The following is a 24,763-nucleotide window of genomic DNA, read 5'->3' on the forward strand; positions in this document are numbered from 1 at the left end:
TGGCTACAAACTCTGGGCATCCTGTAGGGCAATAATCTAAAGCATCCCTGGAGATCTGATTTCAGACTCCAAATGGATTAGGGCTTTTTCTCTCCCTGTGTACATCATTTACTCATAAACATGAATCGTCTGGCTCTTTATTTCCTTGCTGTGCTGTTTATGTGGAAAATGCTACATAAACATTCAGCATGTCAGGATAAGAAACTGTTACTGGGAGAGCCTGGGACTACACTGGTAGGTGTATTAGAAGATAGGACTCAAGTTGTTGCCTTTGGATTGTATCTGTTCTGTTCCGCTGTGTTTGTTTAATGCTGCCAGCTTTCACGATCACTAAAAATCCACCAGCTGATCTGTGCTTTGAATTAGTTCAGATTGAAGGTGTGGGAGATGAAGCAAAGAAGGAGCCCAGATGCTTTTGGCACGATCTGACACCACCCCTGGTCTGATGGAGATGACCAGATGTCGCAGGACGCGGGAGATGGCTGCCCTGCCTTTGCCTGTCCCGCTGCCCTGACGCGATGTCAGAGCGCGGAGATGTTCTGGCGCGTGCTGCTGGGGAGCTGTCTCCTCCCATTACTCCAGCAGATGATTTGGAAAGCGTGACCCTTTTCCCATGTGTGTGATCTGCAGACCATCAAGCACACAGGCTGTCACAGCCAGCTGTTGCCCTGAGGAAAGGACAGCGTGGTGCCAGAGGAGGGGGCAGACGCTGCCCAAGCACCTGCAGATGCTTCTGAGGATGCAGGATGTTCTGCTGAGCTTCTCTTAGCGCTGCCTCGCGGGGCAGCAGCTCTGCTCCAGGTCAGATAGTGATTAATAAAGAGTTCATCCCCCACATTCTTAGTTAAAATAAGCCATCAAGCTCGGTTCTGGCTCCAGGGTTGCTCTCTGGTACGAAGCTGGGAGGAGCAGGATAGGGAAGGATGGATGTTTGCCTTCCCTCCCCTGAGAGGAGAAGAAAGAAATCTGCACTGGGCTTTTCTTTTGTGTTGGCTTTAACTTTATGGTCGGCATCTGTTGCTGATGAGCAGTGGGAGCTCTGAAGTGCTGACCAGCTCTTTTCACAACCCTTTAAATAACCAGAAAGACACACAAAGTAATAAAAAGAGGAGATGAGAATCCATATTAAAAGCATTAATAACTTGAACAGAAATCTCTATTTAAATAATGTTTTGAAACATACTGTCAAATATTTTTCTATTGTATGGGCTTTGCAATGCAGCCTTTTTCCCCCTAAAGACCTGAGGACTAAAGTGTGCCAAGTCACACAAGGGAGGTTTTGCATTCAATAGTTTTTTATTAAAATTCTCATAAGATGGTGGTGCTCTTCTGTCATGACTGTCAGTAGAAAGAAACATCAAGACTTTGTACAAGGAAGGATTTAATTGCTAACATCACAAGTGTTTTTCTCTTGCAAAACTTCCAGTGGATGCATTTCTTTGTCGAGACTAAATTAAAATAGGACTGAAAATCAGCGATGTTCTCATGAGAGATCCTGGATGTTTATGAACCTCGTACCCTTTCTTGAAAATTGTACTGTATCTGCAAAAAGATACTGCTTAAAGAATGAGCAATCAGATGTTTCCAAGGCATCTTCTAACTTCTTGCTTGTAAACAGAATTCTTTATTAAGTGAACGATTTTTAACAGCATTTTCTAGGAAAACAAATTTGAATTGCTCTGTGCTCTGGGTATGTCGCATCTCAGAGGCCTCACTGGGCAAATCAGTGTTTTGAAAGAATCTGCTTGTTAAAAGCAGGAGCCTGTGACTTCACAAGTGATAATTGTATATTCTCTGTACCACACCAGTGTCTCTGTGTGTGCCTGCACACCACGCCTGTCTCTGCAGCACCCAGGAACCTCACGAGAACCTAACGTGGAGCTGCACCTTCCTTAAGCAAATCCAGCTACCAGTTTCCAAGGAAAACAAACAATTTCCCCCCCATGTTTACTGTCATACTTTCACACATCATATACACAAAAAACCCGTTTCTGCTAATTTAAGAATTATGACAGTTCACCCCTTCTTTCCTTCACACTAGAGCAGCAATACATTTTGAGGCACATCAGTAGCATTCCCGCTGACCAAGATTATAGCTCAGCAGGAAAACAAGTCATTCCAAATTGTCTCCTGGCGTAAACATTTTGGATCATTTTTATATTACAGCTGAAAGGGGAAAAATCTTGGGTTTCAGACTTTTTTGTGCTCTTGTCATGGGAAACATGACAGGGCTTTTATTTCTAAAATGAGCATTACTTTTGCTTCTTTTTACTGCTTTTTAAGGGAAAAAAAAAAAAAAAAGCTGTTTTAGTCTGCTGTTTTTACACATGTAGCAGATTAAAGACTCCCTAGGTACCTATTGACACAAAAGGCTGTAACAGCTCCTCTGGAGCCATGTCAAACTGTTATAATCAACCCTGTCAGTGATCCACAGATAATAGGACATTAAAAAGGGCTTGAACCATATCTTTCAGTCCCAGCTGGGAATCTGAAGTGATGTGGAGGTTGCAGCTCTTCAGCCCATGCTCCAGTCACACACTCGAGGTGACCACTGAGGTGACACTTGGTTGGGAGCAGCACGAAGGGAAGGATGAGCAGCATCTCCCCTGCTGGAGCACTGTGGTTTGACCTGGAAAAAGGGCTCCCATCAGCTCCTGCTGTGCTCTGCACCTGTTCTCTCCCACAGGGTGAAGGGTTTGTCTAGAAAGCCTTGGGACTTTGGTGGACAGCTTTCCATGTGGTTTTCTGCCAAAGAGCTGTCAGTCAGGCCTCTGGTATCTGGGTATTTGTTGGATGTTTGTACTCTTCTCTCACTGGTAACAGTGCTGCTGGAATTGTCATCCATCCAGATATATATATCTATATATCTATATATATATGGATATCTATATCTATCTATCTATCTATCTATCTATATATATATATGGAGATACATATATCTGTATGTATCGCTATATATGCAGATTCTGGTACTTATTCTGGTACACTTTAAGAAAAACATCCCCTTTAGAGTTGATGGAAGAAAGAATTAGGCAGGATGGAGCATTTAATCCCAAAAACTGCCTTTTATACTGCCCCAAATTTTCTCAAGTACCATGTGGTCAAGAAAGCCATTGCAGCCTCCATTGCTATTCTGGATGGCACAAGTGTCCTCAGATGGGATTCATGTTCACTTTCTAAGGCTGTTGAATGAGTAAAAGCTGGAGAAGTCTGGTGCTGGGATTGGCAACAATATGGTGCTGCTGGTCCTTACAAGCTATTTAAAAGGACATCTCAATTTGGCTTCTTAAATAGCAAAAAAAGAAAACAACCCTTATTTCATCCACTGACTCAACACTTAATTACAGCAGCTCTGGGAAAAAATTAATATTATGAAGGTCAGTAAAGTTATGACCCTTCAGTATTCAGGCCTGGTTTTGTCCCTTACAAAATTTAAAAGAAAAAATTCCTTTTGTACCTCATAGGCCTTAAGGTTTGTGGATTTTAGTGGATGTCTGGCTGTCACATAAATATATAGCTTTAAAGACAACGAAATGTTCTAGGTAGTAAAAGACGCTGCTTTAAACAAATTGCTTGTGTCATGATTTCGTATTCATCCCTCAGAGAAGATGATTAGGTCCTGTGAAGACAAAAGGACAAATGATACATTTGTAGCATGGAATTAAACACTGACATTTCCAGGGAAGAAGAAGAAAAAAAAAACCAACTTCTTCCTTCTTAGAGAAAATAAATTGGAGTGGAAACTAAAACTAAATTAGTGTATATATCTAAACACACATAGAATTGCTGAGATTTTTTTCCTATGTGAGTTAGTGAAGGTCTTCCAGAACTGTCAGTAGAGCTGATACATCTGTCTGTGTGTCTCTGGTACCCTCAGCTGGCCACGCTTGCTGCTGTCAGACTTTCCTTATTTCTTGTAGCTTTTGCTGAATTTTTGACCATTTGAGGTGTTTGACATTTGTCTCGGGCAGAACAGTTTCAAAAAGTTCCATCTGAAACAGTTCTTTCATCTCATGCAATTAGGGTGAGACTCAGATGCATTTTCTCATTTTGGTACTTGCTTGTTTTCGGTTACAGGCTGTTTCAGAGCCCTTTGAAGTCGATGGAAATGTGTCCATTAACTTCAGTAGACTCTAGTTTGTCCCTAATCGATAGTAATTTGATTAAAATAGCTCTGAATGTTCTGGATCCCAGTGGATGTTGCAGTTGTTCTTTATGTTGTAATAGCCCCCAGCTCTTCTGTGCACTGTCAGCTCTGTTTGCCAGGGTAAGGGAAAGCACAAGGAGACTTGGGAATCTCACGTTTCTCAGCTTGCCAAGGGCATCTTTTTCTCCTTGTAGCTACTTGAATGAATACTCACAGCCTCACATGGCTGCTTACCCCAGACCAGTCCCTTCCCTCAACTCCTGATTCTTTTCAACTCAACATTGAAGGCAAAGAGAGGAAAAACAGACACAGAGCTCTGCATTGGAATTGAAGTCCTGACACAGATGCAGTTTTCCAAATCAAAGAGAATTGATGAGCCTTGCACTGACAGGTGCCCCAGCTTAATCACAACCTGAATAATCCTGAAATTAAGATTAGAGTCCATCAGTGCTGCCAGATGTAGCCATGCCCAGTTCTGCCTCCTGTGCTGTTGGAGAGCCCTGGCACGGAGGGGCTGGAGCAGCAATCCTCATGGGGGAGAGGCACATCTTGGAGCCCTGGGAATCAAAGAGACATGGAGGTGACAAGTGTTCCATGTCACTGTGCACCCCCTGCTAGGTGATTCAGGTCACAGTGGGGACAACCCCACACACCATCTCTTAATTAGAGGCAAAATGCCATCCCCCAGTTGTGGCCTCGAACCAAAAGGGATGAGCTAAGGGTGGGTGTCAACCTCTGGGTAAAGAGATGGGCCAGAGCACAAATCCCTGCAAACAGGGCCATGGAGGAAATTAGTAAGATGCCCTCCCAAAGAGACTCTTTCTTTGTAAGACTGATTTAAAAAAAAACATAGAAAGTAATCTGTAACTTGTATACTCATCACAACATTTTAAAAGTTCACATCGTTTTCTACCGTGCCCTGCTAAGCAAAAACTATGATTCATTTGGAATTTGCTAATTAAAACTGGCATGGCGTTGTCCCCTGCTGTTGCCCAAGTTCTTGCTTGAGAGAACTTTTTCTTTTTAAAGAAAAAAGAAAATATTTTATCTTGGAACAGTAAGGTGCCTCTTCAGATGTGAAGTCTGCCAAGATAGAAAAGAAAAGGGGGAGAAAAGGGGGGATTTTCCCTTTGCTTCTACTGAATTACTTTATTATCAGTAGCACAACCAACTCTTTAGTGAGGTGATGACCAGAAATACCATTGCAAGAAATGCTGGCTCTTTTCTCATCCACATCTTTAAGTACTAAAAGCTGGGGAAGAGTAAATCGTCATTTAAACTGTGGGTATTGCAGCAGGAGAAATGATTTTGCCTCTTTTCTCTCTATGAACTAATGGATGTGGAATCTTTCAAAAAGTAAACCAACTCCTCTTAATAAAGCTCTGCATATAGATATTTAGCAGCTAAGCACTAAATCCATGGAATGGGGGAAAGTGCAGAAGTAGTGGATTAATATAAAAAGGATGCTTTTTCCCCTTCAAAGCCTCCTTAAGTGCTGACTGATGGAATAAACCCTGAAAACTTTCTCTGTGCTAATTGTCATGTTCCTTGGCTTGCATCCCATTTGCTGTCTGTCATCCTCTGCAGTTTAAGAAGTTTCACACAAGAGCTTTCTTCTTGTGTTTACAGGCATGCCATGTAGTGTATTCAAACCCAGGGATAGTTCAGAGGGTCAGGAAATCTTCCTCCTGCTTCTTATTAAAAAGGAAAAAGAAAAAAAAAAAAGAAAGAAAAAGCCCTGAAGATTTAGAATTTGAAGAAACATCATTTCCCCACATACATCCAGCTCCTCAAAGGCACAAGAGCCAACTTTGAGCTTTCCTGGAAATAAACATGAAGCAATATCCCGCTCCAATCACCACAGAAATACTGGGTCAGCGTGGCAGCCACTGGAAATGGGTGCAAAGCTGAACTTAAAGAAGCTGTGCTGGTTTACACCAGCTCAGAGAGTAAGGCATGGCTTATAAAGCAGCTGCATGGTTTGGGTATGTGGCAGAATATTTTCTTTTCATTTCCTCTGATCAAAAACAAACAAACAAACAAAAAAATTACCCCTGAATGACATAAAATAATGTGTTCCTTTTTAGTATCACCTCTGGAGTGTGCACAGGATTGATGGAGGGAGATCACCGGTAATTCCATCCCAATTAAATGCCCAAAGCTGGCAGTTCACAATTCTTTTGCTGGTGGATTATTTTCAACCTTCCTGGTTCCCACAGGACCTATTCCCTGTGTCATTACCAACTTTTTTAAATTGAAAGCATTATGAAGGCAATTTCCTGCTACCAGCAACCAGCAACTTTCCCATCACTTTCTGAGGGCCCTGCAGCCTGAGAACAACTGCTACAACTAAATCTATCAGCAATGGGGTATTGGATGGAGTGACCTGAATTACTGAAAATCAAAAAATGTGCTATAAGAAATGGGTTCTGCTTACTCACTGCCGATGGTTTTAGAGGTTGTTGGGGACCACTGTGTTTCAGGTCCACTCCTGCTGTCACCAGGCTGCAGCAGGGCTGTGGGAAGGTGTGTGTGCTGGCTGGGATGGATCTGTAAGAGCCAGAGAACATATTTCTGACACAACTGAGCTATAAAATCTGACATGACAGTGAATGTAGTGAAGAGATCAAGGAGCAGGAGAAAACACTGAGATGTCGTAAGAGCTGATATTTCATTAGTGCTTCAAAAAAAAGAAACTGGAGCAGGGATTCCCAGCCCTGCTCCTGGAGGGCTGCTCATGGGAGCGAGGAGCAGGCTGGGTGCTGCTCAGCAAAGCCATCTGCAGGGCACCACCTTTTCTGACACTTGTTAAGGAATAATCTTTTCCAGGGCTCACAGAGAGGCTGGAGCATCCTGTGGCTGCACTACAGGAGCCCATGGCCAGATATTCTGCATATCCATAGTAAGATGTTCAGGAAAACCTAGGAATAATTTGATTTAGGTTTAAGGTGTTTTGATAGGAAACACAGTTGAACTGGAGATCTGGTCCCAATTTCCCACAGTTGAATATCTTGAAATGTGTCATTGATGCTGTCAAATGCACAGAGGAAGCAACATCTCTTTCAGTCTGTTTTACTTGCCGGAGTAGCATGTGTTTGTTGTAGCTGTGCTTGACTGAAAGTAAAAGTGGCAGAAGCAGCACGATCTGGGGTGGGTAGTACCCCTCTAAATAAGCCCAATGTGCAGATTTCTGCTTTTCCTACGTGATTTGGCTGTTCCCAGCTGGTCCTGATCCTCAGTATTGCCAGAAATATCTCTATTACACAGCTTGGGAAACAAGCAGCAGGTCGGAGGGGTTCTCCATGCTCACAGTGGTTCTCTATTTCATTCCTCTGGCTGCAATTGATAGACTCAGCAGTGTAGGACAAATATTGTTCCCATAATTACCTGCTGCCTGTTAGATCCACAGGTAGCACGGGGTCAGGGGAGCTTTGGTGGCAGCCAGAACAGAGCAGTAGGTATGAGATGAACAGACACCGTCTTTTCCTCATGCAGGTCCCCTCACTGGAAGTATTGATGTGGTTATTGGGCATCTCTAGCTAAGAGAATGCAGTTTGTTGTCCCTGCCAGCTGCATTGACAGTATTTTGCTAATCTATTCTTTTCAGCACCACGGATGGTGCATTTCCTTGTGCTCCTTTACTGATCGAAGGGAAGATTCGATTTGACAGCAATTTCAGGAAAACCTTCAAGTTGTCCAAGATGCAGTAGAATTATTAACCACCCTGAGCTGACATATGGTAATTTAGCGTTTAATGTTTGCCCTGACACACTGAGGAGTCATCATATCAAGTTAGCAGCTGATGCCCACAAGTTTATGAGTACATAAAGAACAGCAGAAATAGTCTTCTGTTTAAACACCCAGCCCTTTATTCACTGGGTGTTAAACTTCCTTTGGCAGGGAGGTGGGGGCTGGATCTCCCCTGCACTACCCACTACAGTTGGCATAAATTAATAGGATTTTGCAGCTTTTTGCAGCTGTATTTGTACAACTTCATCTTGAAATAATTTTAATTTCTGTGTCTAGGCTTATAATTTTTTCAAGCGCGTTACACAGTTGGCTGTACATAATTATGTCTTACAGCCATAAGCACTGACAATCTGCTTACCTAAACTATTCTGCTCTAAACTTGTCATTTCACTGATGGTGAATTCATATAATGCATGTAATTCACCAGATCAAAAATTAAATTATCAATTAATAATACTGCAGGGGGAAAAAAAAATTAAACAAGAAATTTCGTATGTCTATCAAGAGTGTCTGCAGTTAAAAGGAGAGTTGAGAATAAACATCCCAGACCAGTCTGGACTCTAAAATCCTTGATGACTTGAATGCAGTTGTTGTTGTTGTTGGGGTTTTTGGAGGGTGAGAAGCTTGTGTTTGTGATCTTTGAGAACTGTTACTTGCTTTGGAGATATAAATCCAGAACCAGAATGTGCCATAAATGGAAGTGAGATATGAAAAGGCTCTGTAACATGGCAGAAATTACTGCTTGCTTTATTTTTTTTTTCTTTATAAATCTATGGCACCATGTCCTTAAGCTGGCCTGTCTGCCTCATGCATTAAAAGTGTGTGGATGGGAAGCACATCAATAAGTCACATGGATAAGTCTAACATGAATTCAAGTCAAAGCAAGCAGGGGTCTCAGATCAAACCCACACAGAAATTGAGTTAACGAAAGAGAAAAACTTGCCAAAAAATCCAACCCTGTGAATTCATTCCAAGTGAGCAGAGTTCAGCCAGGTTTGAAATTTCCTGGAAGGCAATCTCCCATCCCTGATGCATGAGGCACATCTACACAAACGATGGGGGTTTGAGTGAGGACACCCACACCAGGGGGAAAGGTACTCCTGGATCTTGGGGTGTTGGTGCAGGAGCTGCAGCTGCTGGGGGGCCTTGAACATAGGCAAGAGATGCAGGAAGGTGATGGGAGGGCACAGGAGAGCTGGCTGGGAGAGGGAGTGCTGGCATGAGCCTGGCAGTGTGTCCTGCACTGCTGTGTCCTGCATGCAGCTGTGCACCTGCACGCCAGATGTGTACGTGTGGGCATGGGCTGGATCCAGCTGTGCCTGATGTCGTCGGCCTGTTTGCTGTCACCTTACTGAGCATTCCTGACCACAGAGCTCTTGTGGTGTCTTGCTCTGCAAGTTTATTGAAGGAAAAATGCAGCTCTTGAGTGTCCAGCAGAGCTGTTGTGGAAGGAAGGATGTGTGTGCATCCATGGCAAAATTTGGCCATCAGGGAAAAGTTATGGAGGATTCAATATTTTGCCTGTGTAACAAAAGAGGATGAGTCCGAGAAACAAAGACATCTCACACTGTCTTTGTTCACTGGTCAATAAATCATACAATCATAGAATATCTCAGGTTGGACAGGATCCTTCAGGATCATCCAATCTAGACCTGCACTGGTGTCTTTTAGCATTGCTCCCACAGTGCACAGAGAGAACTTGGTACCCTGGCTCCTCACGTTGGTGTTTCCTTTTACTGACCATTGAAATAACTAATGTATATGCTGTGCCACGTAATCTACCCTACACAGCAAACAAATAGGTTTGCTTTTCCTATAATTAAACTTTTTTAGAGAGACTTTGAGAGCTGCAGAGCTTTAAATCCTGCTCTGTTAGCATCCCAAAGTAGTGTCTCAAATACAAGCCTCAGCAGATTTTGTTCTCCAAAATAGACACACTGGAGGGTTTCATTGTTGTTTCCCATTGTTAGCTATTTGAAGGCAGGTCCAAAAGCTTTATTTTTTTGCTGAGAGCAGCACTCACAATCATGCCACAGCACTACTTCTCCATGATCAGTAATATCTGTAGGCATCATGCCATTGGGAGTTGATGCATGACTCTGGGAAAGCCAGAGCTCACTGCAGAAGCAAAGGTCACACACACTAAGGCAAATTATATACCTTGATTCTGGGAAAAACTTTCTTCCTGAGGACACCAGTGTGTTTGTTCTCCCCTGAATGCTTGTTCCCTGTGTCCGAGCTCACTGTCCTACCAGAGGAATGCTGCTTGTGGTAAATCACTGTGGGTCAACTGAAGATCATTCTTCACTTGTTCTTCTGCTGTGCAGCTAAATTTTCAAATGCCATGGGCTGGATTTTCAGCTGAAATAACTTAGTGTGCCTCTGTTTGAAGCTACTGGGTCTGCACCGATTTATACCAGCTGAGGGCCTCAATCATTACTTACAGTGATCAGGTTACTCCTGTGGAGGTCAATATTTGCTACCCTTATTTATCTTCCACACTGAGCACTTGTGTTTCCTGCTCACTTTTACCCAGAAAGGTGCTGGATTCTCTTTTCCAGGCTTGCTTTATGTAATGACATAAGTCTTCAGGAGAGACACACTTCAAAAAGAAATGAGGACAAATTCCCACTGCCATGATTTGTTTTTCTTGACTTTGTCTTCACTTAGGCATAGCCATCACAGGCAGCAGAGGGGTCAGCTGCAAGAAGGGGCTGTAGGATGGTACCCTCTGCAGAGAAACAGTGGGTAGCCCTTCTTAAATAGATTCTGAAGGATGATCTTCTCTTGCCTGTCACAACTCCTCTGTCAGAGGAGGAAGAACAGTTTTGAACTCTCAGAGGTATTTCCTCTCACCTTTTGTCATGGAGCATCCTCTGCAGCAGAGGAGGGTTTGTGCAATCTGGTTCAAATCCCAGTCAGGCAGTATCAGCCCCTTGCATCTTGCACAGTATGAACCAGCTTCAGTTCTTCAGGGCCAAAATTCACCTGATAGCAGCACATCAGCTCCACTGGGATGCCTTCAGTCACTGCAGTGAAGAATCTGCTCTCTTGCAAGAGAGATAAGGGAAAGAGTAGTAAAAATTACTTTTGTTGCTTCTGCTATCAAGGTTCTGGCAGTGATAAGATGTTGGTCACGTGGAGGTGTTCTGTAATCTTCTTTTCCCATCAGAGCTGCTCTCCTCCCTCTCTCTTGCCTTGCTACAGTCTGAAGCATTTCCACAGTGAAGTTCTCAGGCTACAAAAGGCCCGAAGAAAGGCACATATTGCTTTAGAAATGACTGTGCTATATCAATTACTGTTAGATATGAAAGATCCATTAGCATTGCCCAGTTCCTGATATGGGGACCTTGGCTTTTTGACCTTTATAATAGCGAGTAATGAAAGTTACTTAATTATTTAATCACAAAGACCATGCAACAAATTGCAGTTTGCTGAGTTTTTTCAGAGACCTGGCAGGAGCTTCTGGCAGTCCCAGGTCACCACTCAGAAACTTTGACCATCTGCAGAGTTACACAGAGCAGACTGGCCACATGAACCTTGCAGACCTCAGTCTTTTTGTGTCAGGACAACTCAAGCTAAAACATCGATTCTTTGCTGTTTCAGCAGGTAGGAAAGTAGAATTAAGCTGCAGCAGATCCTTGGCCTGGATGCACTGCTGCACACCAGGTATTCTGTGCTTGTAATGTGTCCTCTCATCATGTAGAGAATCTGGTGTCCTAGGCAAAAGGATTGTTATTTCACTTCTATCCCAAGCAGAATAATGGTAGGTTTGAATTAGACCGTGAGTCTGACAAGTTCAATTTCATCCTTATGCGTGGGGTCACACACAGTTACTGGCCAGAGTTGCAGGCAGAAATTCTCTCCAATTGCATTACCAGCTCCTTATTGAGCCTGATTGATATGCTGTTCTCCATCTGCTCAGTGCCACATTTTCATCCAGGTAGAGGAGGAAAATCCTGGTAAACACTTCAAAAAAAATGTGGAAGTGAGAGGAGGAATGAAAACTACCAAAGCTACCCGTGGGCATAGGGAAGGCTCCAGAGGAGTGTGTCCATGTGGATGTAATTGGTCTGAAGGGAGCAGCAGGGCTGGAGAGGAGCCCTTGGACAGAGGGAGCAGTGTGGAAGCCAAATGACCTGTGAAATGCTGGGAGCTGTCAGCAGCTGAACATTTGGTGCAGCACCTTAGCCAAGCACACACAGGGTGCGTGCAGAGGAAGCAAATCCTCCTGGTAAGGAGCAGGAGAGCTGGATGGGAAAGGCTGGATGGGAATGGTTGGATGGGAATTGCTGGATGGGAATTGCTGGATGGGAATTGCTGGATAGGGATGGGCTCCTCTGCAGGTACCACAGAACAAGCCAGGCACACAGGAGAGGTTCTTCTCTTCTGGGTTCAAACATCTCATAGCTTCGTTTCTTTAATGCAGGCTGCATCATCAGTTATATCAATGGCTTAAATGACAGCTTTAATCTCTCTGGAGCACTACTTGTGCTCTGTCTTATCATCAAAATAAATAACATTAGAAATCATTTTGCACAGATTGCAGCTGGAAGATTTAAGCTGACATGGGAAAGATCCAGCCATTGAAGCAAAGGGAATGTTTAATAGTTTGGCTTTGGATTTGTATTTTAAAGAAGAGGAAGAAACCCAAACTCTCAGCAGTGAATCTCAACTGTGTGAAAATTTGGTCTCTAGTCTAGGTGTAGTCTTTGGTTCTCTCTTTCTCTTGGTGGTTCTTCCAGGAAATGTGATGTATACTTAAGTCTCCTGGAGGATGGGTTTCACACTGGAAAGATTTACTTCTCTTCTTTTTATCTGAGACCAGATACAAAATTTTTGGAAAATCATGTGTGACATGAAATCAGTCCAAGTTGAGGATAGAAAGAAATCCCCAAATAAAAATGTGTGATTCCATCCCTTCTTTCTTTGCCAGTAGAGGTCTTCCCCTACTTAACCTTCTTTGTAAATGCCACCACCATGGACACTTGGCTCAGTCAATGGTCATTTTGTCCAGGGGTGGATGAACACTTAAGGGTAAGCTGCTGTTAAACCCAGGGCCAGAGTTACTGAAAAATTCTGGGTTTATACAAACTGCCCTTGCCATGTAGCCTCTTTGCAAGGCACAGAAGAGACAGTTTTCTCTGAAGACAAAAGTGTTTTAGAGGATCTTCTGGGGTTTTGGCTTAGTTTTTTTTTTAATTTCCTTCTAGGACATAGCTTGGAATCTTTGGCAAGTATGATAAAATGAGACAGAAGTTAAATGTTACCTTTACCTGGTTGGGTCTCCAAATCTGTCTTAATTTTTCTCTGCTTGACTTTTGCATCTTTTTATTGAAACCATATGTGATTCTTTCAGCAACAAGCAGTAATTTGTTTGGAAATACAGGGCTAGAGATGTGCCTCTTTACTGGCTTCTAAAACAACTGTGAAATAAGAGTTAAGAACTTTTATACAAATGAGTCCTAAACATATTGCAAATTCAGTTAAAAATAAATAAGTCCTTAGCAAAGATTTCAATAAACAGTAAGAGTAGTTGAATTAAAATATTTCCACTAAAATTAATGAGCCAATCCTGGAATGCTTAGACTGACTCTTAAGTGTGCTCTTTTAAAGGCTTTGAATACGTTTGCCTGTCTGAATTTCTATGGAGCATTTTGAATGCATGACAGATTATAATCTTCAATTATTTTAATTTGGTTTTCTTAATGGGCAAAATAGCTAAGAGCTTAATAATAAAAGACACTTACTGCTTATCATTTACATTATTTTATGTGTTCATTAATAATTATAATGGGTTTTATAAAACAAAAAAATCAAGTCTGAGTATCCCCAGGTCATGTTAGTGCAAATGTTGCATACTATTCTGTGGGAGATTTGGTAAACTAAGTGTTTTTTGAAGGGCATTTTTGACTCCATATGTTGTAGAGCAAGACAAAGAACTTCAAAGGAAATTTATTTTCTGGTTCATTCTGTGGAAGGAAAATATAACTGAGGATAAATGTCCTGCTTTGCTTTCTCCAGATACATTTCCAGGCACAAGTGCAGGGATGGGCAGAACCCAGACCACAGACACCTTATGAAATTCTCTAAATATGGTTTATTAGGTACAGGAGTACTGTTGTTACCATCACATCTTCTTTTCTGTAGGTTCAGTTGTCCTTGTTTGTTCAGCTTTTGCTTACACACTCCATTTCCTGAGTCTCCAGGCATTTTCTTTGCTGCTCTCTAAGCAGCCTCCATTGGAACACTTTTTTTTTCTGGCAATGTCGTGCTCCAAAAACTGTATAATTTATGGTCTCACTCCAATCTGCTGACCACACAGCTTTCCATGCTCTGTACCAGCCCTGCTCCTGGCATGGGAGCACTGCAGGGTCTCTGGTGGCTCCTGTCACTGCCAGGACAAGGGAGGGGGGCTTGTGAATTCAAACCCCTGCAGCAAGAAAAGGCAGTGCACAAGGGTGTGGATCAACAGAAGAAAACCAGTGATAAAATCTGGTACCTTACAGGAGCTCACTGCTTGAAATTCTGTTCACCAATAGAATTTGTGGGAATGGTTTAGCTACCCAGTAAATCCTGATGGAGATGCACGAGCCCTAAGATGTTAGCTGTAAAAAGCAGGATGCAATCCTGAGCTACAAACTCTGCTTTTCTGTCTAAATGCGACCTTGCTGCAGAGGTAGGCCTTAGCTCTGTATTGTCTCAAGAGTTGCAATGTTCACTTTCAAACATTTTAGTTATTAAATCTGAACCTGCGGTAGAAAATACCCATCTTGTGAAATTGCACCATTTCTCCTGTTTCTGGGATTGCTTTGTAGAAACAAGGGCTGAGCCAGATTCCAGATGTTCTGCTTCTGAGTTGCAAACATTGCTGTGTTTTGGATGATGCCTCAATGATTGGAGCTCCAGCCTCTCACTGCTGGGCTGCAAGGCCACCCTGTCCTTGCTGGCCACAGCCAAGCAGAGGGAGGCAACGCCAGTGAGGTGCCTGGCTCTGCTGCACGTTCCCTCTGGGGCTTTGGTGGCTCATCCCACAGGTTCCAGATGGTCCATTTGTATCCGTCAGGGTTGCTGAGGATTCCTGCACGGAAAATGCTACCTGTGTTCATGAGGTAGGATAGGAACAAGGGATTGCATCTTCCAATATAAATTGCTTTTTTGATCTGGGGCATTTTCCCTCACCAGTGTATCAATCCACTCCAAGCTCCGTCCCAGAGGGGTTTTTTAGAGCATAAAGCTGCTTTGCAAGCAAATTCCTTTTATGACAGTCATCAGCCATCATCATTCATCCTGCTCACATCATCATATGCAGAGTTGTATCATGCCAGGCACCAGAGAAGCTCAAAGCTCCAAGGGTTCTCCGAGTAAAAAATGTATAAATGCAGCTAAGGAAAACCATCCCTCTGCCATCTGCTCTGTAACCCAGAGCCCTGCATACCTCTTGAATGCATTATAAAAGGAGAGATAAATGAAAGGAAAATTCATGTGTATGTTCTTCAGTCAGAAGATTATCATATGGATCTGTTACCATCTTCACACTTCTCAGGCTAAATGAACTCCCTTCTGAACCAGTAAATTCTCCCAACCAGTAGTTTTTACTCCTGATTTATTGAGCTCCTTGGGAATAGAGAGGGGTTTATAATCATCATTGTTATTATTATTATTATTGTTGTTGTTATTATTAATGTTATTACTATTATTATTCTTAACTGCTCCAGGAACAGTTTCAACAAAAGAAGTAAACCTTGCATTGTGTTCAGATAATGGTCTTAACTTCTCAACAAGATTTACAAAATTGCACCCTGGGAATTAAGCAAATGAAACCTTTGGTCAAAATGTTACAGGATTACTGAAAAAAATCGTTGTGGTTTTTTTTTTAAATCTCATTAAGAGTGCTAAAATTATATGTTCCAATATAAAAAGTATGTGTGGGATAAATATCTCACTGTAGTAAAATGTACTATGCCTCATTGTCAATGGTCTTTGCAACTTTCTGTGACAAGTGCTACTTCTTGCATTATTTTTTTCCTGAACACTTCACACCCTTGTATTTTTACTGGAAATGGATTTAAGTATAGGTAGCAGGCAAACCCTTGTGCTATGATTGCAATTAACAGCAAATAATGAGTCTTTGCTGAATATTTGCAATATATTTCCCCAATCTTCGTTTTGCTAAATGCAGTGTAATTAGCATGGATTTCTCTCAGTATAATTGGGTGAGTCGTGTAGCTCTTATGATATATTTCATCTCCTAGATCTGCAATGATTTACATACAGACAGCTTAGACCCTATTAATGCTAATAAAAGTGCTGCAAGGACATCCTATAGCATGCACTTTATTAAACTGTACATAGCTTTCTTCGAGAGCTTCTGTTTATCTGCATTTCCCAAAAATAAAATATAATGCCTTTAGCACTGAGTATTTAAATCCAGGCTCCTTTTCCCTGTTTCTGTCTCTCTCTATGCATTTCTAATGCTTCTATCACAATGGGATCTGGGTACTATATGCAACAGGAAATAGAGCAGAAAAATGTCCACTAACAGGCTCTTCCCTTCTGTGATTTGGGTTAAAACTGCTCCCATTTTGGTTCCCTGGAGTGCCTGCTTAGCTCTTTGGTGTTTGTACTCAAGCACAGCCGTATCTGGGACAGGCTGGGGCTGGGTAGAAGTGCAAAATAGCTTTGTTGGGTTGTTGTGGGGTTTTTTCCACCTTTTTTAAGGGAAAACTTAAATCACAGTTTGTCTGGAGCTGTGCATACACACACTGATAAAGACACACAGCAGTGTTCCACATCATCCTTTTTAATTTGTAATGTGGGAACCTCACCCTGTCTCAAAGCTGGAGGTCCAGCAGTGTCCTCCTGTTTTCACTTACCTTTAGCCTGGCTCCAGATGTGGATGTAGTGGGTTGGAGCTGGAACTCCCTGATGTGAGCTGTGCATCTGCACAGATGTTGCCACCAGCTCTATTTCCAGCCCTTCCCTCTGGCAGGGCAGAGCTCACCTTCTGAAAATGGGGACTGTGGTCTTCAGCTATCAGACTGGTGAGTTGGCTGCTGTCACTGAAACCACGGTTGTGCAAGCAATGCTTGATTTTAGTATACCCTTCCTCACCCACAGATTTACTAATGAAAGTCAGATTCGTGGCTGCCTACTTGGGTCTCTCTTCCAAATACCCACTAGCCCCGTATAAAGCTGGACAAATCCTCCTGTGCAGCATGAGGGCACTTGCAGTGTCCCCAGGCCCTCCTTTAAGTGGCTATACCAGTGTAAGTCCAATCAGTTTTCCTCAATACTAACAGTGTAACAAGCAGTGAATCCTTTGGAGAGAAGACAAATGGAACTGTGTCTATTCCCTGACCTGCAGCTCCAGCAGCGCGGATGCCGTGCGGATCAATCCTGGCGGTGTCTGTAATAACTGACTTGATTAGCCATTAGCTGGAGCCAACAGTTTGGTGGGGGAAGTACAAAGAAAACAGTGCACAAACTTGGTAATGATCTGGACAAAGGTATCAAAGGACATTCTGGGAGCTGGGGATCTGATATTGCCCTGCACCGACACGTTCAGCGTCTTGTCAGCCTCCTGTGTCAGGAGAGGAAGGAATAGCAGTAGGTCACATATGGGAGGAGTGTGGAGCAGCCCACAGCCCCATCTCAGTTCCTTTGCCTGACAAGCAAAGCCTCCTCTTCCCTTGGGAAATGACCTTCTCTCCCCAAATCGAGGCTGTTTGAGGGACACAGAATCCCACTAAGCTCGCTCAGGCCCCTCCAAGGGTGCAGCTGCCGTAGCAGAGATGCCAACGTGCACTCAGCTACGAGGGCTCTATTATCTTCCCACTACTTCGTTGTATTCATAGACCTGCTAGGGAAAAATTTATGCACATCGCTTTCTACAGTGCCAAGACACTTTGTGATGGTGTGGGGGGTGGTAATTTATTTGTACCTTGCACTTCCTTTCAGGAACAGTCATGCTGTTGCAAGAACTTCTTTCAGCATTTGATCAGAAAATTAAATTTGTGTTTAAAGAGATAGTCAGGGTTGCTAGGACAACATATTAACCTCCCTTTTTTTTCCTCAGCTCTGTATCCGAGGTTCATGGAACTTGCTGTGCTGTAGTCAGATTGCGGTGTTGTTCTCCAGGTGCAGGAGGGAAGAGCTTTCAAAAACAGTGTCCAAAACATGCTTTTCCTCAACAGATAATCACATGAAATGATAACATCCCCTGTGCATTCCCAGCCTGGCCTTCTCAAGCCAGCAGGGTTGGACAAAGAGGAGCAAACAGCCTCATTCTTTGAATTTCATGGGAGTATTTATGTGCACAGTCACTGGGACTGAGAATACGTTGGGGGAGCTTGCAGACAGCATTTTCAGAAATGATTAATGGCCGGAACACTCTGGGTATGGCTGAAAATTTTGGATACTAAGGAGACCAGGGTTTCAGTAATATGTAAACAGTGGGGTTTGTGCATTTTAGGCTCTTCCACATCTTAGTTGAAAAGTCACAATTTTAATGATTTCTCATGAATTAAAGAGGAGCGAAATAGCTGAAACTAAGTGGAGTGTTCTTTTCATGGCTTTTTGCCAAATCGTTGGCGTTCAGCTCCCTTGTCAGGACTGACAGTGGTATTACATCTCTGCAGCCTTCAGGCTCAGATCTTTAAAGCTGTTCAAACATCTGTATGGCTTTTGTGCAGAACTTAGGGATTCTTGTCTCTGTTGTTTCCCGCAGATCCGTTCCGATAAGGACAAAGAGATCCATATCAGATACAGCATCACGGGAGTGGGAGCCGACCAGCCGCCCATGGAGGTCTTCAACATCGACCCTGTGTCTGGCAGGATGTACGTGACACGCCCGATGGACAGGGAAGAAAGAGCTTCCTACCACGTGAGCATCAAACATCCTGACTTTCAGCTGGGCCCACAAGCTCAGAGTGGAATTGCTGGGTCCAAGAAGGGATACGTTAAATCAGCCAAACCAATGCAGAGTGCTGCTTGGTGGCAGCTGAACGTGAGGCAGTGTGTGCCCAGGAAGGCCAGTGGAACCTGGCCTGTATCAGCAGTAGGGTGGCCAGCAGGACCAGGACAGTGATTGTCCCCCTGTGCTGGGCACTGGTGAGGCCACACCTGAAATCTGGGGACAGTTTTGGGCCCCTCACCACAAGAAAAACATTGGACATGTCTAGGGAAGGGCAGTGGAGCCAGGGAAGGGGAGAGGCAGTGAGTTTGATGAGCTGAAGGAGCTGTGGGGGCTCAGCCTGGAGAAGAGGAGGCTCAGGGAAGACCTTGTCACTCTATGAGTACCTGGAAAGAGGTTGTAGCCACACAGGGGTCAGTCTCTTCTCACAGGTAACAAGTGACAGAACTAGGGGAAATGGCCTCAGGTTGTGTCAGGAGAGAGTTAGGTTGGGTATCAGGAAAGGTTTGTTCACCCAAAGAGTTGTCCAGCTCTGGCACAGGGCAGTGGTGAAGTTACCATCCCCAGAGAGATTTAAAAGCCATGTAGATGTGGCACTTGGGGACACGGTTGAGTGACAAGCTTGGCATTGCTGGGGGAACAGTTGGACTTGATCTGAGAGGGCTTTTCCAACCTAAACAATTCTGTGATTATATGAAAGTGGAGATAAACTGATTTCTCTTTCAGACACAGAGTCATTTGTTTAAAATGGTGCAACTTCACACTGCTTGTTAAATCCATGCAAATTTATGTGTAGACTGAACCACCCAAAACCATGAGAAGCCAGTCACTACATTAGCATGTCTTGGGAAATTACTAATTTAAGAATCATTACTGCATCTAAACATGCAATAATTGCTATAGTCATTTTTCATTTTAATTCACCAGGAGATGTTCAGGCAGTATGATGGGGGTGTGTCAGATAGGTTTTTAAATACACAGATAGGTTAATATTAAATATCAGGAAATTAATTAAGATTAATTACACTCAAAAGTGATGGTGCCTCATGCTATCCTAGTTCATAAAATGCTCTACCTGCAGAATGCTCACAGTGTAATTGATTGCTATGTTTTGATACAAATCCCAGCTCCTGTATTGCGCAGTGGAATTGCACAGCAGCTCCAGTCCCACAAATTGCTAAAAGAATAGATTGCCCCTTGCATGATAGCCGTGCAAAATTTCAAACATTTCCTGCATCTGTGCTCTAGTAGTCTCCTGGAGTGGTTGTGAAAAGTTGTTTCATGGATTGCTATCAGCCTTAGCCCCATCTCCTGGCATGGTAATAGCCCTTCCCAGGGATGCTGTAATGTCAGCAGAGCTCACGGGTCACTTCCACTGACACCACATCCCAAACTGCGCCATCAGAGATGCACATTCTGTCAGCTTTATCAGGTATCCAGTTAACCATGTTGACACAGCTTCTGGGCTGGGGTGGAAGGATAAAGAAAATAGATTACCTCTTTAGTTGGGTGGAAAAAGAGATTTCCCCTGGGTAAAAGGAGATCTGAAGAAAAATTATTTTATCCTCTGTGAACAAGAACAATTATTTTGTTTGTTGTGCCTAGGAAAATATGAAGAGAGGCTGTTTTGGAGAAAAAAATATTTGATAGAAAGTGTGTGTCATCTCAGCATTGTTGATATTGTTTCAGCAGTGCCAGGTTATTATAACAGTCTAGTCAATAATAAAAAAGTTAAGACTTTTGATGGAGCCGCTGTGATGTCTGCGATCAGACACTCACAGTCAAAAACATGAGATGAAACAGATTTTGTCCTCCATCATAAGAAACCCTGTGCTCCTTAAAAACAAACTGAATCTACCAGTCACAGTGAATTCAGCAAATTGAATTCTTGCCTTGTCAAAGGTGAAGGGATGAGTCTGCCTTGTACATACCACAGGATTTCCAGCCTTTTCTGTTCCTCTCAGAAACCTTGAACTAGTGGCATCCATATGTAAATAAGCATATTCATACTCTGAAGGTTACAGGAAGAAGTATTTTATAGAGAGAATAACTGATAAGGATGTTATGAGACCTTATAGACAGGAATACTGAATGATAGAAAAATCTTTGTTAAGAGAACAGTAGAAGGTGATGAAGAACATTTTAAGTTGTGTCTGTAAATGACCTTTAGATCCTTCATCCTCAGGAGCAATGGATTGATGATTTCTTGAACCATCAGTTGTTCATTTACAAACCCTTTACAAAGCCTTTATAAATACACCATGCACAAAGCAATGACCCAAACACTGGAGCAGAAACTTACAGTACGAGTGAACAGTGCTGGAAATCAGAAAAAGTCTGTCCAATTTCCAGAAAAAAGATGAAGTCCAAAGTCTTGGCTAGTGGAGGGTTTGATGAAGTCAGTGAATTTATGGCACTTCATCGAGCCCAGTCTCTAACTGATAGGAAAGGCAACATGGAGCTAGGTTTGAACTGAATGCTGGAAGAGCAGTGACTGAGGTCTAGGCTTGGATGTGAACTGGAGAGATTGACCACCTTTAAATTTGAGATCTGCTGTAGTTTCCTTTACCTTGAATTAGTAGCTTTGCTCTTCAGCTGGGATGGAGAGTGCAAGGCACCACCCTGGGTCCCTCTGACCCAACAGGACACGATCTCTGTGCCTGATGCAGCCTTGTGCTCCTGCTGAAGGTGGGTGCATTTACACAGCTTCAGGTTTCTGCAGCTCCAAACAGAACAGAGTCTTTCCAGCATCTCTGTCACTCTCAAGTGTTGTCCTTGCTGCTTTTGTTCCCAGGTAATCTAAAAACTAATTATAAAAGAAAGAACAATAATTTGCAAGTGTTTCTGAGGCTACATATAAGAGTTCTGTTTCATTAACTCCCACATTTTCAACACATATTTTCTTATGCATAATTATCTGTATTGCTTCAGGACTACCATTTTTAAAATACTAGTGTTTTAACACCAGTATTGCATTCAGCAAGCCATTTGTCTGATGAAACCTGCCTCATTCCCTAAGGTGAAACAGATTTTTTTCTAATTAGATCAGGAGTTCTGCAGCAGAACTTCCCCTGTTTTTGTGATCATTCTTGAACTTTTAGGAAGGATCATTTGGAGCTTGAGGTATGTAAAGATGTATGTGCCTCTGGGACTCCCAGGGCCTGCCCAGGTGCTGTGTGAGCTGGCACTCCCAGTGATTGCAACTTCAGCTGTATTTTGGCCTCATCTGTTTTTGTCAGCACTCCAAACCAGAGCACAAACCCTCCAGGGGCCTCGCAGACATCCCAGACTCAGAGTCAGCTGAAAATACGAGCAGAGGAAAATGAAAAGGGCTCTGCAGCCACTTAACCAACCCCAGGTTGTGGTGTGGAACTGCACAGGTGGCAGTGATGACCTGAGTGATGCCCTGGGAGCCACCCTGGCATTATTAGTGCCATGGGACACACAGCCCTGGGACACACATCTATGGGACACACAGCCCTGGGACACACAGCCCTGGGACACACATCTATGGGACACACATCTATGGGACACACAGCCCTGGGACACATAGCCCTGGGACACACAGCCCTGGGACACACAGCCCTGGGACACACAGCCATGGGACACACATCTATGGGACACACATCTATGGGACACACAGCCCTGGGACACATAGCCCTGGGACACACAGCCCTGGGACACACAGCCCTGGGACACACATCTATGGGACACACAGCCATGGGGCACACAGCCCTGGGACACACAACCATGGGACACATTCCCCACATTTCTCTGCCATCTCACTGTGGCAGGCACGTGCTGCATCTCCCCTTGCAGTCAGCCCCTAAAATGTTCACTGCATGCCAAGTAAGTTTCAGCAGGTAGTATTATTTAATATGCATGAGTTCTCTTGGCCTTATTTAGCTGCGCTCCCCAAGTCCCGTTTGTGCTGCTGACAGAATTAGTGGCTCTGGATGTCTTTTCTGATCCAGACACCAGTTTCATATTAAGCTGCAGTTAGGCCTGGCAAGTACAAGGGATAGAAAATTGGTAGCTTAGTTTTCCAAGACGTTTTTCAAGCTCTGTTTTCAAAAGACATCAGCATAAACATGTCAGTAAGTAATCATTGCTTATGATACTCAAGTAATATGCATTATAGGGAAACTTTGAAGCAAGTCCTAATCCAGTTCCAGACACATGTGTGCACTGTCAGCATCAGGCTGATGAAATACTCCCTGAGCAATGGCTGGAGCAGAACAGGTGGGTTATAGACTGACAGAGTTGTTTCAAATGCAAAGGAACAAAACAATTTTACTACAAATTAAGGGATACAAGAGCTAATTCCAGTATTTTGAACTATGTTGAATAATGCCAGCCATTTGTGTCACAATGCTCTAAATTGAACTTTTAATCACAATTAAGAGCACACAAATTAGGCATGACATTGTATGCTTATTGCTTAAAGGCTCTGTCACTGACTGATAATGTATATTTGTATTAGTAGTATTAGTGCCTAAGTAATATTCATATTTAACACAATTCACTGTGTTGACTTTGACTAACTACCTTCAGATACCACCAGCCTCCAGTGTAATCAATAATCATGATACCAAATCATTTGTATGCCAACAGCTACATTTACACTGGAAGCTGTCAGTAGGAAAACCTCAGAGACCTATGGTAGCTGCTGCTGAATATGATAGCAATAATTGTCACACTTTTAAACAATATTTGTTAAAGAATATCGAGCCAGCTCCTTGGCTGGTACAGCAGAGTGATGCATCAGCTAGAGATTAGTTTGCTACATGTATTAATTTTTCAGAATCCTTTGCAAGGTATTTCATTTGATTTTATTCCTTCTTCACTCCTGTCATGTTCTCCCTCTTGGGGAAAATGTAAATATTTCAAACTAACTTTATAAATGTTTCTTAACTGTCTCTTCAGCCACCCACCAGCTCCCATTTGAATACTTGTGCATGCCCCATGTCTGGCATGTGTCCTGTGGTGGTGTCCCCTGACCTTCCACTGGTGTGTTTTCCAGCTCAGAATGATGTGTGTGTCTGGTGGAGCTCAACCACCAAAGTAAAAGCACTCCCATGCATTTGCTTTTCATCTCCTCCATCACTCCACCATCAAAATAGAGGTGGCAGAGGTGGCTTGGTCACAGGTGGCCACGGAGCACCACGTGGGCTCCAGCTGTGTCTCACAGAAATGAGCTGCACCTTGGCCATTGAGGAGTGGCTCCAGAACAAGTGTGCTGTCCAGCTTGAGGATGCCTCATGAATACCTAAAGTAGGACAAGAGAATGAGGGAGAAGATGAATTAAGGAAGGGAAATGTAGTATATATCTGCCTTGGAGATCCAGCCAATTTCCCTGCAGACAGATTGACCCCCTGGAGTCCCTCCTTCCTTGGTTCTCTCTGCTGAGGTCTCTAATGAGGAATTTTCTCCTAACAAGGATTAGTTTTTAGCAGGAAGAGCTCCCATTGAGTTGAAATTCAACCCTCTGGCTCAGGTCTCCCTTCTCCCTCTGCCACATCTGGCACTGACCACAGAGAACCAACATGTTGTGGGAGATATGGAGGCGTTGGCACATGAGAGTTGTTCAGGGAATACGGGCAGAGAAAACAAATGCAAACAAGCACAAAGGGAGAAGAGTAGAAGTGTTCACTGAAGCCAGGCCGCAGAAAGGAGCAGGAGAGAGGGTTCCATGTTCCTGAGTCAGGACACCAGTGACCACACCAGCATGCCCAGCACAGCCCTGCCTCCCAAAGCTTAGCCCAGAGCTGGTGCTGGGCTCGGGACACTTGAGCATGTCACCACAGGTTTGATGAGATTCCTGCAGTCTTGCTTATTGAATTATTTTTGCCTTGAGTGCAGTCAGTAACGCGCTGATGGGTACATGTGCTCAGTGAGTGCAACAAGCAGATAGATGTGCATTGCTGAGAAATCCCTTACTCCTGGAGATT

At 43.3% G+C, this 24,763-nt stretch overlaps 1 protein-coding gene across 3 annotated transcripts in view; it reads left to right on the forward strand.

Moving 5' to 3' along the window:
- The window catches only part of CDH4 (cadherin 4), a 410,156-nt gene that overhangs the window by 297,844 nt on the left and 87,549 nt on the right, over nt 1-24,763 (forward strand). For all 3 annotated transcript variants that reach the window (XM_086852847.1, XM_086852848.1, XM_086852849.1), the window contains one exon: nt 18,627-18,782. In XM_086852847.1, the coding sequence (XP_086708973.1) occupies nt 18,627-18,782 (156 nt within the window). The remainder of the gene's footprint in view (nt 1-18,626; nt 18,783-24,763) is intronic.

The sequence above is a fragment of the Cyanistes caeruleus genome, chromosome 16 (assembly GCF_971803275.1).
Source record: "Cyanistes caeruleus chromosome 16, bCyaCae1.hap1.1, whole genome shotgun sequence".
Taxonomy (NCBI): Eukaryota; Metazoa; Chordata; class Aves; order Passeriformes; family Paridae; genus Cyanistes; species Cyanistes caeruleus.